Here is a 15301-nt window from a genome sequence, read left to right as displayed (position 1 = left end):
GAAATGTAATATTTCCATTGAGCCTCGTCCCTGAGCAAGAGACCAAGCTCACAACATCACAAACAACTGGTCACTCTAAATCCCCAAAACTAGGTTTACTCATCAATCTGCGCGTCTTCAGTCTCAAGCTGCTTCTGTTTCTTCGTCTCTAACTCTTCGTCCAGTTTGTGCAGCTGAGCCAACTTCACTTGTTCTGTCACAACCACACAACAGATCAAACACAATATGCTTGCATACAAAAAAAATCACTGTGCTCACAGATGACCGTGGGAAGAACTCAACAGAACACTTACCAGCTGATGACAGCTGATGTTTTATGTCTTCAGCTTTCTTCAACTCATCTGGGAGTCTCTTTGGATTCTAAATAACACTTTTTAGTTTCAGTTATTCACTGTTTTCAATAAACAGAGGGAGAAAATTAGGAAAACTTACAAAGACATAGTCGAGTTGCTTGTGCTGCTCTATCAGTTGCATAAGTTGGTTTTCAAATCTCATTCTGTTGAAACCAGATTGCTTTCTTGAGTTATTATGGTAATACTTTTAGTCAATTTTCTGAATGGAATTAATTATCACATTATGACAAGCTACCGCAATTTCCTGTGATTCAGCTTCACTTCCTCGATTTTATATTTGTATTGTTCCAGCAATTCCTCACTCATCTTGTTCTGCTTCAACTGCCTGCAAAACACATTTCAGCACAATTAAGATATTAAATTCACTATTTTAATGAAATCATAAAGCATTCTAAAGTATTACTTCTCTTTCAGTCACCATGTGTTGATTTGGATAAAAGCTTTTGGGAAAAAAAAAAAGGTAAAATTGTTCTGAAATTAGTTGAACATGTTTCATAAATACGACTTTCCAAAACCAGTACATTATCCAGGCAGTAAATAGGTAACAGATGACCAGTCCGTCACAGGTTTAACATTAGAGACACATTCTTCAGGTCAAATTAGAATATCTAATTAACCCAACATGGATATTTTTAACAATGAGAGGAAGCTGAGGTGGCCAAAGGAAATTCACAAGCACAGGGAAAAACATGCCAACTTCACAGATCTGCACGGCTCAGTTTCCATCCTCAGACCTTCTTGAGGGAAGGTGACAGGTAATACCATCATGCCGCCTTGGTGCCTTTGTCTTGCAGCATTCCTGCAACAATTCCTACAAACCATCCGTCTTCAAAGGGAAGAGTTGAAACAAAGTGCGTCACAGCACCCATTGATGTGTCTTTGGACAATGCTGGACAGCAGGAAATTCCAGCATTTTGCTATCAGATGGTTAAGAAAAATGTAAGCAATGAAGGAGGCCGGACTGGTTGTCCATCAGAAAGATAATGACCCAAACCAAGAAATAACTCGTAATTTGTTTTGGCACTACATGGTGAATTCCTGCCATCTACTGGTAGAAATGCGACATACACAGTGATCCATATTGGCATACTTTTAAAAAATATTCTACCTGTTCAAGTCCTGCTCAGAGTCTTCACATTGCAACTGTAGCTTGCTGGATGTATCTGACAAAAACAAACAAAAAACACAATATGCTGTTAAAATATAAATGTTTACTAAAGATTACCATATAGTTTCAGGCAATGAGTTAAATAGTAGACAGCAGGATTACAACAAACACACATCAAAATTGTTATTCTAGTGTGCACCTTTCTTATCTTTATGGATTCCTTCCAGTTCATTAGCTTCAGTTTGTACTAATGCACAAGAACAATACATTAGATTATGTATGATCAAAACACAACTTTATTGTAATTCAGTAACAGTAAGGGTAAACCTTTAATGCTGGTATGTACACCTCAGCATGTTAAAAGAACTAATCACTCCCAAAGTATATTCAAGAATGGTTTAGTATATCTTACAATCTGCAAGCTCTTTTTGCAAATTGTCTTGCACAGACTGGACACCTTTGACTTCCTCCTCAAGTTGTCTCTTCTCTGTTTAAAGAAGATGCACACGTGAGAACGTTCTATTAGACCAGTGCTTCTCAAATAGTGGGGCGGGCCCCCTTTGGGGGGCGCGGTGCGATACCTGGGGGGGCGCGTGTGATCCTGGGGAACAGGCTTTTTTTTGGCCGAACTAGTATAAAGTGTAATTGCGCACAGTAGGCGGCAGTGGCGCTCTCATTGTTACGTCTGTCACGTTTGCGACAGTGCAACATTTTACGACTTACAAGACAACAGGTTTGCCTTGGTTAGCAGTGTTAAGTCAACAAAAAGCTCAGACTGCGTTCTGTCTATGGCCTCCGTTATTCAACAACCCCCAACATGAAAAAGTTTTTCACAGGGATGAAAAGAAAAGCGGAGAGAGACAAAGATAATGAGACAACAGAAAGTCAACCGAAAGCTAAGAAGAGGAAATACGACGAAGCGTATTTAGCGCTTGGCTTCACTGTGACTACAGTTGGAGAAGAGGAAAGACCGGTGTGTTTGCTGTGTCTAAAAATGCTCGCAGCGGACAGCATGAAGCCAAATAAATTAGCGCGTCACTTAAATACGTTACATCCCAATCACGCCGATAAGCCGCTAGAGTTTTTTCAGCGAAAACGTGCTGAATATTGCCAACAGTCATCCCGCTTTGTGAAGGCTATTTCAGTAAACCATCGAGCGCTGCTAGCATCATATAAGGTGGCGTACCAAATTGCGCAGTGCAAAAAACCCCACACCATAGCAGAGGAGCTGATACTGCCTGCAGTAGACATGGATAGTCACGGTGGGGAGTGGGGGGCGCGAATAGTTTTCTTCTTGATATGGGGGGCGTAACGGAAAATAATTGAGAAGCACTGTATTAGACTTTGTTATGGACAGATTGAGAATCAGAATGGCTCAAGTAGGGTGTTGCAGTTCCTACAAGAGGGAGATATTAATCATATCTCATGAACCTCCATTCATCATGCTCTGAAACTCCACGGATGGAGTAACAGGTAAGGATATACCTCACTGATAATAACGGGTCAGTGGCATGCGAATCTTAATATTGTATGCGAAGACCTACCTCACTCACGGTTGAATGAAATCTTTGTTTACTTTTTTATTTAGTTCATATGTGTAGGTGAATACTCCCTGAACGTCACTGAGGTCTAAAAGTTGTACGTTTTTACGTATTTTAGTGATATTAGCTTTATTTCTTCTCAATTTGATATGGGAACGCGACTTCGTTTCCGCATCGTCATCGCAACGTGGATCCTCATTGGTACAAATCTTAAGAAATATTTCTACAAAATTACAACGAAGAATGAGAGCACTTCCTGGTTAAACAAGGCGCCCACTCTTTCAGATACATCCAAGGCCCTTACTTTGTGATTTAAACGTTTGATTTGGTTGAAAGAAATGAAATTAAACTACCGGATGTGTCGCTCAGCAAAGATCAGGCAATACGTCAAGATGGTTCCCCCACCACTAACACTAACACGGCCAGCTTTCAGTTTCAATTTGTGTGAAAAATATCCACTGATCAGATCAACAAAATTAAATAATGATTAATCCAAATTTTACAAAACACTAACACAAATTAAACAAGACATTATAAACCAGTACGCATGCGCGTCATTTCGCATTAAAGGCAAATAAAGACAAGGGAAATGCTACACTGACTTAAATAAATGTACGTGTTAAAAACATTTAAAAAATAACCGTAGGTGCCAATCGGTGTATACATTTAAAATGTAAATTAATAACTATTAACGTTTAACAAATGTATATTTTGTCCAACAGATGTCGCTGTTGCGCAAAATAATATTTAAAACTGATGACGTTGCTGTATCAATGAAAAACGTTTCCTAAATTAATTCTAGTTGCATTTTGAAACGTACATTATGTGGAAAAATAAAACCTTACAAAATATACCTTGTTGAAGCATCCTCAGCTTGACCATGAGCTGTTCTATTTTGGGCTCCGGCAAATCTCCACCTGCCAATTTTACAAATTAAGTTGTTCATGGTACATTTAAACTTCACCTGCATATTCTTATGTTTTTACATTGTTTTTATGGTGGGACAATGATAATGTTCCAAGTGTTGCATCTTGTAATTAACATGTAAAACATCAAAGGTAAGAGTCAAGAAAATCTTTGAATTTTCTATAACTTTCTTCCAAATGCTTAAGACGTCAAAGTCGCCAAGTAGCATTATGTTCTCATATTAGCATCAAAGGTAAACCTCTAAGCGGTTCAAGTCCTAAATTAAACTGAATGCATATTTATTTTTTTCTTTAACGTCCATATAAATTACTGAACAAATAAACATTGTTTTTGTAATATAACCGTTGAATTTTAACCAACCAGAAGAAAACCGTTAGCTTAGTTCGGGCTAAATGACACAATTCATCCCGGAAATATTTCTGCAGTGTTAAAAATCGTTTAGTAATCTGGAAACGACCACAGAGTAAAAATATTCCATTAATTAACCGAGTCCTACCGCCTTGTTTGCTCATGTTTATTCAGCTAGGCCTGTCTCTCGGTAGCTAACAGTCGTTCTCACTCGGTCTCCGAGTTAACGGTCTAAATGTGTCCCTGCACGTGCGTTCATATCAAGACGTCTGAATATGTTTGAAAACGTCATTTATTGCAGTCAATTAATGCATAAGAGCGAATTGATATATTGTACATATTCATCTCACAAAAAATAATACACTTCAAATGATTGTTCATTGCAATAAAAAAGGAAATTTAGTCGGCCTGTCTCGTTATTAGCATACATTACAGAATTATGGATACTTTTATTATGTTTTAAGCCTTTTCATTGATCTAACATTGGCATTTTCTTAGAATATGAATTTTGTGTTTTTATTACTCTTAAAATACAATCATCAAAATTAACAACTAAGCATACATTTTTAGTTAAATGACTGAAAAACTTAAAATAATATTCAAATTTAATTCAGTGGACTAGTATACACCAGTACAGTAACTGTGGTCGTGTTTTTCTGATGTGGTAACTTTTGTTTAAAAAATATGCTTTTTTTTTTTTTTTACAATTCTGTTACTCCCATATGTGCTGTGATAGCTGTGCATGCTGGACAGTTGTTTACATTTGCACACTTGAAAGACCAGCTAATGCCCAGAGGTTAAAAAGCAAAGTAAAATCCAGGTAGACAAATAAAACCTAACCCTTAATGAACACTCAACACATTCCCATTGTATCTATTTTAATGGAAAGCAGACAGCTGTGTTCAGGAATTTCAGTTCACCTTCATTTTGATGCAAATATACAATGCAAACAGACCCAGGTAGCCTGATTTACCTACTTTATACACATCAAAACACCGAGTTGCCCTATGTACACATACATGTTAATCTGACACAAACATTAAAACGAAAAGAAACAATAATCTAACAAGGTCTTTAAATAAGTGTCTCTTTCAAAACAAGAACAGCTGCACTGTAAATTGTCAGCACGTGCGAATGTGGACAGGATCATGCAGTAGGTATAAATAAAACAAAACAAAACAAAAAATTAACTTACACACCCTTCAAATTTGTTGCATGTTTCAATTAGATTATTTGGCTATTAGTGCATTTTCTCTGCTCAGTTCACATTACTGGAGAGTTTACAAAACCTTTAAGGACCTCAGATCGGTTCTAAGTTCCTTCATTTCTCGTATGAATTTACTTCAAAGTTTTACCAGTATCAGATTTAATAATCAGCAGTGAGACAAATCAAAATTCACTTAAAAGGAATTTACCAACACAAGGAGAAAAAGACAAGTGCAAATACAGAGATTGCACACAAACTTTTTTTTTGTCTCATTACATACATTCTTTTTCAGCAAAAGGTTGTTTTTTTATAATTTGACCACCATTTACAAAATAATGTAAAGGTTTATGCTAATTTTCTTCAAGAATGTTAGTCACTGAGCATTATATCCCCCGCCCCTGTAGCAACACTTCTATACATACGCTCCAGCATGCCTATCAGAGGTAGGAAAAGGGTGGTGGTAGTGGGTGGAGGAGGAGTATACTGGTATCATAAACAGTAAAACACTGCACTATTTATAGCTGTGACAAGCAAGACAGAGGCTCTCCTCCACTGACTCCTGACATCACACTGCATCTTTGCGTGTATTTCCGATTTAGCCATGCACAATTTAATCACACAGGCTGAAAGAAAGGTGACAAGTTTATGAAAACAGGCTGATTGGAGTAAGAATTATTTCTAAAACTGTCTTCTATATTCAGGCAAAGCTGGTTCTGCATCAGTAGTATTAGTTTCCCCTCTTTTCTCAGTTTAAGCTCTGCAGCAAGACGAAGCTAAGTGCCAAGCACCCGCGGCCCAGCATGTGTGACGCTCTATGTGGCCTGTCCTACTGGAAGTAGGCAGCTGGGTGATTGAGACACAGCTGAATGTGTTAGTAGAAGAGGAAAGATGAAGTGTCATTGTGGGGTTTTTCCATTTGCAGCGAAATTTATTAGAGGAAATAAAAAGGGTCCTCACTCAGTTGAATTTTATGACAAACTCTTCATTTGAAAACAGAACGTTGTGTGAATTCAAGTGACAGGTAGGTGCAGGGAACAGTTGAGGAGAAGTCAGATGAGACAGAGAGAAAAGCACAGGTAAGCAACGTTTTACAACAAAGAGAGGCATTCTCCATCTTGATGCTGCTCCCCTGAAGGTGCAGGTTCATTCACGAGAGCGCCCCACGATGGCCAGGATGTAGAGGAAAATGTTGATGATGTCAGTGTAAAGGTTGAGTGAGGCAAAGATGTACTCCTCTGGACTGAGAGCAAGCTGCTTGTTGCCCAAAAGAAGCTGGGTGTCAACAGCCAAAAACTGCAAAAAGGCAAATAAAGATGTTAGTTTTGTTCTTTTCAAAAGGAATGAGAGATGAGAAACTCTAAAATATCTATTAAGATGTTTTGGTTCTTTAGAGAAACACGGTGCGCAGAGATATTCTTCAGGCACCATTTAAATTTTGTGTTAGAATCTAATCTTTTGCATTTTCTAAAGTCCTTGACAGTTTTTCGAGTTTTATGACGCATCCAAGAAACAGAGAGGGGAAAGGACAAAGCAAAAACTGTTAAAACACAAGCTTCTTCTAGATGAAAACCTGGTACATTTATGGATAAGGTCTTGTTTCACAGATACCCTGTTTCTTTATGCATTTTATAGCAGTTTACAATTCAGAGTCAAAGCAAGGCAATCCTATCAGTCTGCTGGTGAAAACCAAAACACTCATCTTTGCACACAGGACTACTGTGAAGATTAAGCTAAGAAACAATTGTCACAATATAAAATAAAGCTCTTAGTTTAAAGATGAAGGAAAACTATTTGAATCTGGCCCCAGTCGGGAGGATAAATACGCTTGGCTTTGCAAGCAGAGAAACCTAATCCCAGGGAGAGCACTTGGACTTCTGCTGATAATTTTCCAGCTGTTCCCCTGTGATCTTTAAAAAACAAAACAAAAAAACACTTTTTAATGTTTTTCTGAAAACATTAAAAACAATCACCGGGGAAGAGGACTATGTGAACTTATCCATCTATCTATCTGTGGGATTAAGTCTAAATGCACGAAAGTGTACGTTTTTACGTGCAAAACGATTCAGCATCACAATTACAGTGTTGGTTTTTCACAAAAAAAAAAGGTACATTGGAGGTTTTTTAACAAGACAAATAAGAAAAGCTCAAGAGATTCATAAAGTATTGCCCCTTTCTGTTTGACCACATCTCTTCTTTTATGTAAATAGAGATATCACCAATACTATGCCCTTCATTCAGAGGAAGAGTTGAATGCACAGCAAGTTCAAGAGCTGTTTTAATTTAAGCAAACATTATACAACCATAATTCAAATGGAGCTAAATTAGAAAAATTACCTGGCAAAGATCTACTCATAAAATATCCTGTTACCTCTATATTTATTTCCCAAATTTGAACCAGCTATGTTGCACAAGAGTCCCAAAAGAAGCTTAAACTTATGGCATTATCATTTTATGTTGGCCTAAACTTACGCAGGTGAACAGCAGAGCCCCCAGGGAGGCGTAAACCAAGTCCAAGATCTTGTTGCGGATGAAGATGCAGAGAATCGAAAAGACCAGCAGCACAATCAGGCACACAAAGAGAACGCCCCGACAGGAAGTGAAGTCATACTTGCTCTGTGATAAGAAAAAAAAAGAACATTTAGAAAAATAAACCCCCCAAATATTCCTAATTTGTAAAACTTTGATTGGAGTGAAAACTAATCAAAGAAAATGTAAACTTTTGTTCTAATTATAGCACAAATAGGAAACAAAATGATAAGTGCTGACCTGCAGTGAGAAGAGAACAACAGTGAAGCAGACCACCGTCGTAATGCCAACGGCTATGATGACCGTCTCTGTGTTGTAGAAGCTGGCGATCATGCCCACCATGTAGGACATGCTCAATGTCAAGATGGACTAAAACAACAACACAAAAACAAAAGTTTTTGAAGATTCCATTTAAGTGTCAGAGGTCATGGATTTGTTTATTCATCTCGTTGAAATTTCAGGCGATGACTTTACCAAAGCAACCAAGTTCCAGGGGTGCTTGCGGCGGAAATCCCCACAGCAGCTGATGGTGATCAGAGACACGAAGAAGACTGCGTAGGACACATAATACGTCCACCGGTTGCGTTGCACAAACAACTTAGCATCATCGACAAACGTGAAGACGGAAACAAAACCGCAGGTGACCATGAGCTGCACTGTGAGAACAGAAAAGACCTGATGGGAAAATAAAAAGATGAAATTTAGGAGCTGAAGTGTGCAGTTGTTGTTTTTTTTTTGGGGGGGGGTTATTTCCGTGAAATATTTGACTCACTTTTCTGATGAAGGCTTGTCGGATGTTTTTGTCCTCAAAGCCAGATCCGGCAAATTCTTCGTTGTCATAGTAAGAAGGAGGAACATCACCGTGATAACCAGGGCTGCCTGCAGGTGCTAATAATTATGTAGAGGTGAGATTTTGCATACACAGGCTGGATTATTAATCATCTTTGAATAAACGGAACAACAAATATTTCAGCTGATGTTGAAAATAAGTCTACTAGCTATTTGCTAATATTGTTATTGGCAGTAGTGATGTTGCATTTGGAAGTGGAAATTGTTTATTTGTTGTCTATTCAAAGTACAAATATAACCATAAAAGATATAAAATTTATTATAATATTGATATGGTAAGTAATTTAAATATGACCTAAGTGTAAAATATATAAGTATGGATATGGTAATATGTAGGATCTATAAATAAGCTTATGTCGTCCTTTCGTCCTATAAAATGAAATAAAATATATATTTTATTAAATCTTCGTGGAATGAACAGCAAATTAATCAGCCCATATGGAACTTATTTAGGGTTTCTATACATTTTCAGATATTTTCAAATATTCAAAAGTTTGAGTGAGGCTAAATTTCAAACCACAGATTATAAGGAGGTAGATAGACAGATTAAAGGATAAAAAGACAAACAACATTACTCTCTACAGAATTTTTGTAAGAAAACTCACCCATTGAGTCACCATGAAAAGCAGGCTGTCCGGGTCCATGCTGATACGGCCCCTGATCGTATGGACCCTGTGGATAGGGCATCTGGGGATAGGGCATTTGGGGGTAGGGGCCAGGGGCAAAGACTGGACCTGGTTGGGCGAAGCCAGGCTGTCCATAGCCAGCAGGTGGTGGGTAAGGTCCCCCTGGACCCTGGCTGTAGTTGGGGGGAGGCATACCGAATCCTTGTTGAGGCGGGCCGTAAATGTTGTTGTGAAGCGGGTTGCTCTCACCCATAATTGGGAATCGACTTTTGTCCTGGGACATGGTTCAGGTAATTACTCTCTACTGCCACAATCTGTAAACAGAAAGGCACAGTCGCACAATAAATATGTATCAAAGCTGGCATTCATCAAAATGCAGTAGGTGCAATGGATTAAGGTTTAAAAGAAAACATTTACAACGCAGATGTTTGGACAACTTTAATGTGATTCTCTAATCTGAAGAGAGAGAACACCCCCACTGTGGACAACTTAGTGATTATACTACTACATTTAACCGCTTATATAGAATATCAAAATCAGCAATGAGGCTTTTTAAAGATTTGGGCAACTGCTACAAACAATGCTCTCATTTGTTAAAAAGATTACAAAGCAAAAGTAACCAACGCATGAAAATGTTAAACATCAACATTTGAAGCATTAAGTCATTTTTATCACCACGTTTTTGAATAAATATATACAAAATTAAATTCTATTTAAACAGGCTGAAGGATCTGGCTGCAGAACTGGCGGCACACACTTGATATCTTAAAACATTTGGAGAATACTAAAATGTCTCCCTCTTTCATTACAGGCACTGGCTTTTTACCATAAATAATGACATGTTTGCTGATTTGCACTACTTCCTCTACAGCCTCGTGAGTCATGGCATTTTCAGGAACAGATGCAGGTGCAAACTCATTGTTCAGTAAGTAAAAGCTGATTGAAGGCTTGCTAATGTTTCAAAACAGAGCAACAGGCTGAACATCTACAGCATCTCAGCCAGAAACACTGAGCTCCAGATGCATCTACTCATTATTGGCTGAATAAGCTAAGATATGGTAGAAGGCTGAAATATATTAAATTAAAAGTGCAACTTATTGGCCAGCTGATGCATCAATCCCTGTCCAATCTTATTTTATAATCACACAAGGCAATATTCGTTTAGCCTTAGATCAGAGGACTAAAATCCCTGTTTACAGGTTGCCCTCACGCTGTCCTGCCCCTCCCCTTTAGGCCACACAGAATTAAATGTGTGTTATGCAACACTGCTCCATTTTGCCTTGGCAAATGCATTTGGACTCCAGAGCCCGTCCTGATGATCTCTGTCTGTGGATGCATGCACCACAGGGACAGCACAGTACAAAGCTTCAAACAAAACAAAGGCCGGCTGTGCTTCATGCTGACACATAGCAATAAAGTCATTTGAGATCACGTTCTGCTTTTAATGAGCTAAGTCGCTCCACAGACAACAATGGAAATGCAGTGACATACAATTCACAAAGAAACGCAGTTTTCTTGAAACTGTTGATCAATCAATCATCAGATAAGCGTCAAGTAGAGCAGTAAAGTAATCATGTGGTGCACACCCGAAGATCTCCTCCCTGTTCAATGTCCATTGAATGCATTTAAGAGTCAATCCTTACACTGGCTCCCTGTAGCTCAGAGAAAACGCTTCAAAATAATTCTGTTAGTTCATAAATCACAGAATGGCTTCGCACCTCAATATGTTTAAGATCTGTTATTGTTGTATCAACTTTCCAGACCTCTGAGGTCCAAACAAAAAGTGGAGAAGCAACATTCAGCCTCTATGCACCGCAAATCTGGAACAAACTTCCAGAAAACTGTAAAACGGCCAAAACACTGAGTCCATTTAAATCGAGACTAAAAACCCACCTGTTCAAAAATCAACAGTAAACTTGTTTAATTATTCACATGTAATTAACATGAATACTACTTATTATTATTACATATTATATAAATTATAATACACAAGCTATAACAGCAACAAAAAAAAGACAATGACAATGAGTGGCAATGTAATATTTAGAACTTTTTAAAAGGAAAACAAGATCGGTGACAGAATAACCTGGTTTGCTTTGACGTTACCCTCATTCAAAGAAATAATTAGCAAATCTTGTGCTTTTAAACCAAGCAGCAACAACTTAAAAATAAAAATCAACTTTAGTAAGTAGATTTGTACACTGTGTCTTTTTAAGGACAATTTTATCTACACGTTTCACAGATTTCCTCATCCAAATAGATGCTACACACAGTTCTGAGAAAATGACACAAACAACACAGTGACTCCAGTATGATTCCAACTTCAGTTCAAACAGCTTTGTCCGCTGAGGTTTCAAAAACAAAATGTTCTTTCTTACATGATGCAAAGATAGATCTGCTATTATTATGTAAGTACTTGATGTAACAAATAAAAATGTTAACAAAAAATAGTGTTAAATTATGAACATGCATGAAGCCAAGATAATTCGGTTAAGAGTAGAGACAGTCTGTGGCCTCAGACTGGAAGGCCAATTTCCCTAACCACAAAGGTTTCACTTCCACTAGTGGGAAGAGGTCACTGAAAATACAGTAGACATTTTATAGTGACCTCTTATAGGTCACTGAGAATACAGTAGATATTTTATAGTGAAGGTTTAACCTGCTTTAATAAAGTTATGTGAGATAATAAATCCTCTTAGAGACGCCACGATGCTGTGAGTAAACACAAAGCCACCATGCTGGGCCGCCGCTGATAGCCATCGCTAAAGGAATTGGGTTAAAGGGACGGATTCAGTAGGCCAGTCAGAGAGCTAGGTTAACACAATTAGGTGAGCACAATACCTCAGCTACACTACAGAAAACATGCTATGGGTAAGCACAGCATGTTTACCCACAATAGGGAAAAGCGTGAAGTGCTGTAGCCACAGGCATTCATCCAAAGTAGTCGGGCCAACATGGAAATTAGTTGCACTAGCTTTTCTGACGAACATAAAAATGCAGTCATTGGAGCTTGAGTTGTTGATGAAACAAAATGTAAAATGCTGTTTCATTGTCACATGATAGCTGACTCACTTTGTACGTTTTGTTTGGTAACATCTGAGAGGTGGAATAAAGGATGTGTTTTCTTAAGCTTTTAAAACTGCAGAACTGCCACGACAACTCTCTGTGTAATTACAATTTATGTTCACCAGTCTTTAAGTGATCAACAACGTAGAAGATAACTGCCTCCATGGCCGTGCTTCTTCTCTATAGGCCAGTGCAGTAGTGGGGGAAGGAAGATGCTGTTATTGTGCCAGGCTGTGTCAGCAGCCACTGTTATCATGCCAAGATTATAGCCAGCATTATAGCCACCTAACGTTGCATCAGATGGCTGCAGCTTAACAGGCGTAGACCTTTATGACAGCAAACCGTCAACAAAGTTGATTTAAAAACATGACAAAGTTGTATTTTTTCCCACATTTACAAGCTGGTTTTATGAGAGTATGATCATTTTGGCTTGGTCAATGGGTGCAACTTCCCAAGCAAAACCTAATATGCCAATATTGAGACCAAGTTAAAGCAAATATAATTTCAGTGCTGAGAACCTCATATGACGTCTCCCCATGATCTGATGGTCATGCTATTTTAGTTTCACATAACACAAGTGGGCTGACCAAACCAGGAAATGCAGTCACTTGAACACTAACAGAATCAGGTTTTTGCAACACTAAATTATTTTCTATAGAATACTTGAAGAGACAAAATTAATTTATGTTGGGGTATGATCCTTAAATTATGTATGAAATAAAATGATTTTTGTTGTTGTTTTGCTTTCTTTTTTCTGTTTTTCTTTTTCAACAATTTAAAACAGTGAGCGCTATTTCAACAGATTAAACCCATAGAACCACCAAAACAGAGATTGGTGCAAAAAAAAAAAAAAAATAGCTTCACCTTTGTTCCCTTCTGCTTGATGAACTATAGCCAAAAATAATAAATATAAATGAAATGTTACATTTAGAGATATGAAAGTCTATGTGAATGTGCCTTTCACATAAAAACTGTTTCCCCAGAGGAATTACTCACTTGTTTTAGACAATAAGCAACCAAGGTACTTTAACTAGCAATCAAAACACTCACATGCAAATGGCAAGTCAGTGCTAGTCTTGTCTTTTTAATAGTAAGCCAAAAGTAATCCTACAGTAATTAATCCTTACTAAATTGCTTACCAGTTCATTAGTACTTAAATATTTCCCTCAATGTCCAATTCACAACACAAAAGGCATGATACAAATCCAAAATTCAATCAGCAGAACTGCTAATCAAGTGCCACAAAACTGATCACAGCAAATATATTGAGTAAATCATTTGAATTTGCTTATGCAGGCAAATTCTGAAAAGCTCTAGATACAATATCTATGTGTAATAATAAAAAACAGGCCTCTGCCAGTAGGGAGACCGCAGATGTAATGCCATCTTTGTGACGGCTGGGAGTTGCTGCAAACCAAAACAGAAACGTTGACACGGTCCTGCTCGCGTTTGCAGAATGTAAATCCATCTCCTGTAGGCCTCAACTGCGCACAAAAATGCGACACTGCCTCCATCTGTGGCCATATCATCCCCGGGATTACCGTTCAACTGACCAGGAGGACCGTTAAAGTCAGCGCCTGGGACAGAAATCCGCAACGACACAGAACACAGCTCGCCATGTTTAGATGCGCTGTCATTAACACGGTTACATGCCCACACCACCTGTGTTCATACTGCATTGATACCGGCTGGTTTTAAGACAAAACACACTCATTATGTGCTGCACATACATATAAAGACAGCCGTTACGTTTTTTCTCCCCCCGAAATTTCGTTTTTTTTTTTTTTGTCCGTAGACATTTGGGACGCAGGGTGAACCTGTAACGGCTTCCCAGAATGAGCAAAGGGGGTCGTCGTTTTCATAACATATTTGCTTTGCGCGAACGGAAACAGTAAACAAGAAAATGTCCTAAAAATATAATGTGACCTAAAATCTCTCCCACCCACGCAAAAAAAGGCTTACCTTTAGGGTATTTACTTGGGAGCAACTGTTGAAACGAACTCCGTTCAGCTTCGTCCCTCGGCCTGGATCTCTGGAATCCGACTGAGCGAGCGAAGCGGGGCCAGGGCCGCTGACGACACCGCGCCGGGCGGTCACGTGCCTACCGGGAATCACCGCTTATAACGCAGAAACTGATGAAAATGTCACGGACTCAATGACGCGGTGGCATCTGTATTCGTAACGAGGTCGTGTGGTTATTTAGAGAAAACGGCGAGGTCAAATAAAATCCGCACAAGCAAAACGTTTCAACAGAAAGCTCCAGAAAGACCAGGACACCGTTCCAGTCACGTGGTTTATTATCAGCAACGTAAGCTTGCTGATATAACGTACAACACAGTGTTTATACAGTTTATTCACCGCATTTGGGGTAAACAGCTAATTACAATTACTCACTCACTACATAATTTATTTTTAAAATACCCAAAAGGTAAAGCAAGGCACATGAGTTGCCATTATGTGTTTATTATTTGTTCTTCTTGGTTAAATTAAAGTAACATTTTAACCTTTAAAGTTGCCTAAATAGGAATACTTTTGAGGGCATAAATTTTCCCACTAGACTAGTGGTGGATGTACTCCAGCTCTCCTAAACACTGCTCTCTATCTGGCTGTCAAGCCTTAAGTTTTTTTCTGTCTTACTTTTTTCTCTATATTGCTAACTTGCAATGATGATAATGATTTAGTCACTACTACAGGTGCATGCATGGTGAAACTAACTTGTTGGTTTGAATAAATAAAACATTTTGGGTCAA

At 38.3% G+C, this 15301-nt stretch overlaps 2 protein-coding genes and 1 non-coding gene across 3 annotated transcripts; all 3 read right to left on the bottom strand.

The window, feature by feature from the left end:
• Positions 1–70: 70 nt before the first annotated feature.
• On the bottom strand, positions 71–4527 carry si:ch211-199g17.9 (uncharacterized protein LOC108180085 homolog). Its single transcript, XM_055054062.1, has 9 exons — positions 4426–4527; positions 3857–3919; positions 1874–1948; positions 1661–1708; positions 1462–1516; positions 589–678; positions 433–496; positions 294–360; positions 71–193 (listed from the first exon to the last, which is right to left on the bottom strand). Exons 1-9 carry the CDS (start codon positions 4439–4441, stop codon positions 96–98), a joined length of 576 nt encoding a protein of 191 aa, XP_054910037.1. The 5' UTR covers positions 4442–4527; the 3' UTR covers positions 71–95.
• Positions 2826–2957, bottom strand: LOC129375201 (U8 small nucleolar RNA). The gene has a single exon (XR_008607607.1). It is a non-coding gene; the product is annotated as a U8 small nucleolar RNA (small nucleolar RNA).
• Positions 4528–5138: 611 nt separating the features above from the next.
• grinaa (glutamate receptor, ionotropic, N-methyl D-aspartate-associated protein 1a (glutamate binding)) lies at positions 5139–14814 on the bottom strand. Its single transcript, XM_055054061.1, has 7 exons — positions 14514–14814; positions 9465–9799; positions 8783–8898; positions 8485–8685; positions 8251–8379; positions 7954–8097; positions 5139–6777 (listed from the first exon to the last, which is right to left on the bottom strand). The coding sequence occupies exons 2-7, from the start codon at positions 9766–9768 to the stop codon at positions 6628–6630; spliced, it is 1044 nt and encodes a 347-aa protein (XP_054910036.1). The 5' UTR covers positions 9769–9799; positions 14514–14814; the 3' UTR covers positions 5139–6627.
• Between the last annotated feature and the right edge of the window lie 487 nt (positions 14815–15301).

This window comes from Poeciliopsis prolifica, unplaced genomic scaffold, assembly GCF_027474105.1.
Source record: "Poeciliopsis prolifica strain line A6 unplaced genomic scaffold, Auburn_PproV2 SCAFFOLD038, whole genome shotgun sequence".
Lineage (NCBI taxonomy): Eukaryota > Metazoa > Chordata > Actinopteri > Cyprinodontiformes > Poeciliidae > Poeciliopsis > Poeciliopsis prolifica.
This window is presented reverse-complemented; position numbering and strand designations above follow the sequence as displayed.

Bases quoted from the DNA above. Each gene is read 5' to 3' on its own strand.
- si:ch211-199g17.9 (XM_055054062.1), bottom strand. The intron at 679-1,461 runs GTAGAATATTTT...TGTGTTTTGCAG, and splicing joins TCTGAGCAGGACTTGAACAG to GCAGTTGAAGCAGAACAAGA. The intron at 497-588 runs GTAGCTTGTCAT...TGGTTTCAACAG, and splicing joins CTGAATCACAGGAAATTGCG to AATGAGATTTGAAAACCAAC.
- grinaa (XM_055054061.1), bottom strand. From the start codon at position 9,768: ATGTCCCAGGACAAAAGTCGATTCCCAATTATGGGTGAGAGCAACCCG. The intron at 8,899-9,464 runs GTGAGTTTTCTT...CATAATTATTAG, and splicing joins TTTTCATGGTGACTCAATGG to CACCTGCAGGCAGCCCTGGT. The intron at 8,098-8,250 runs GTCAGCACTTAT...TTCTTATCACAG, and splicing joins TTGTTCTCTTCTCACTGCAG to AGCAAGTATGACTTCACTTC.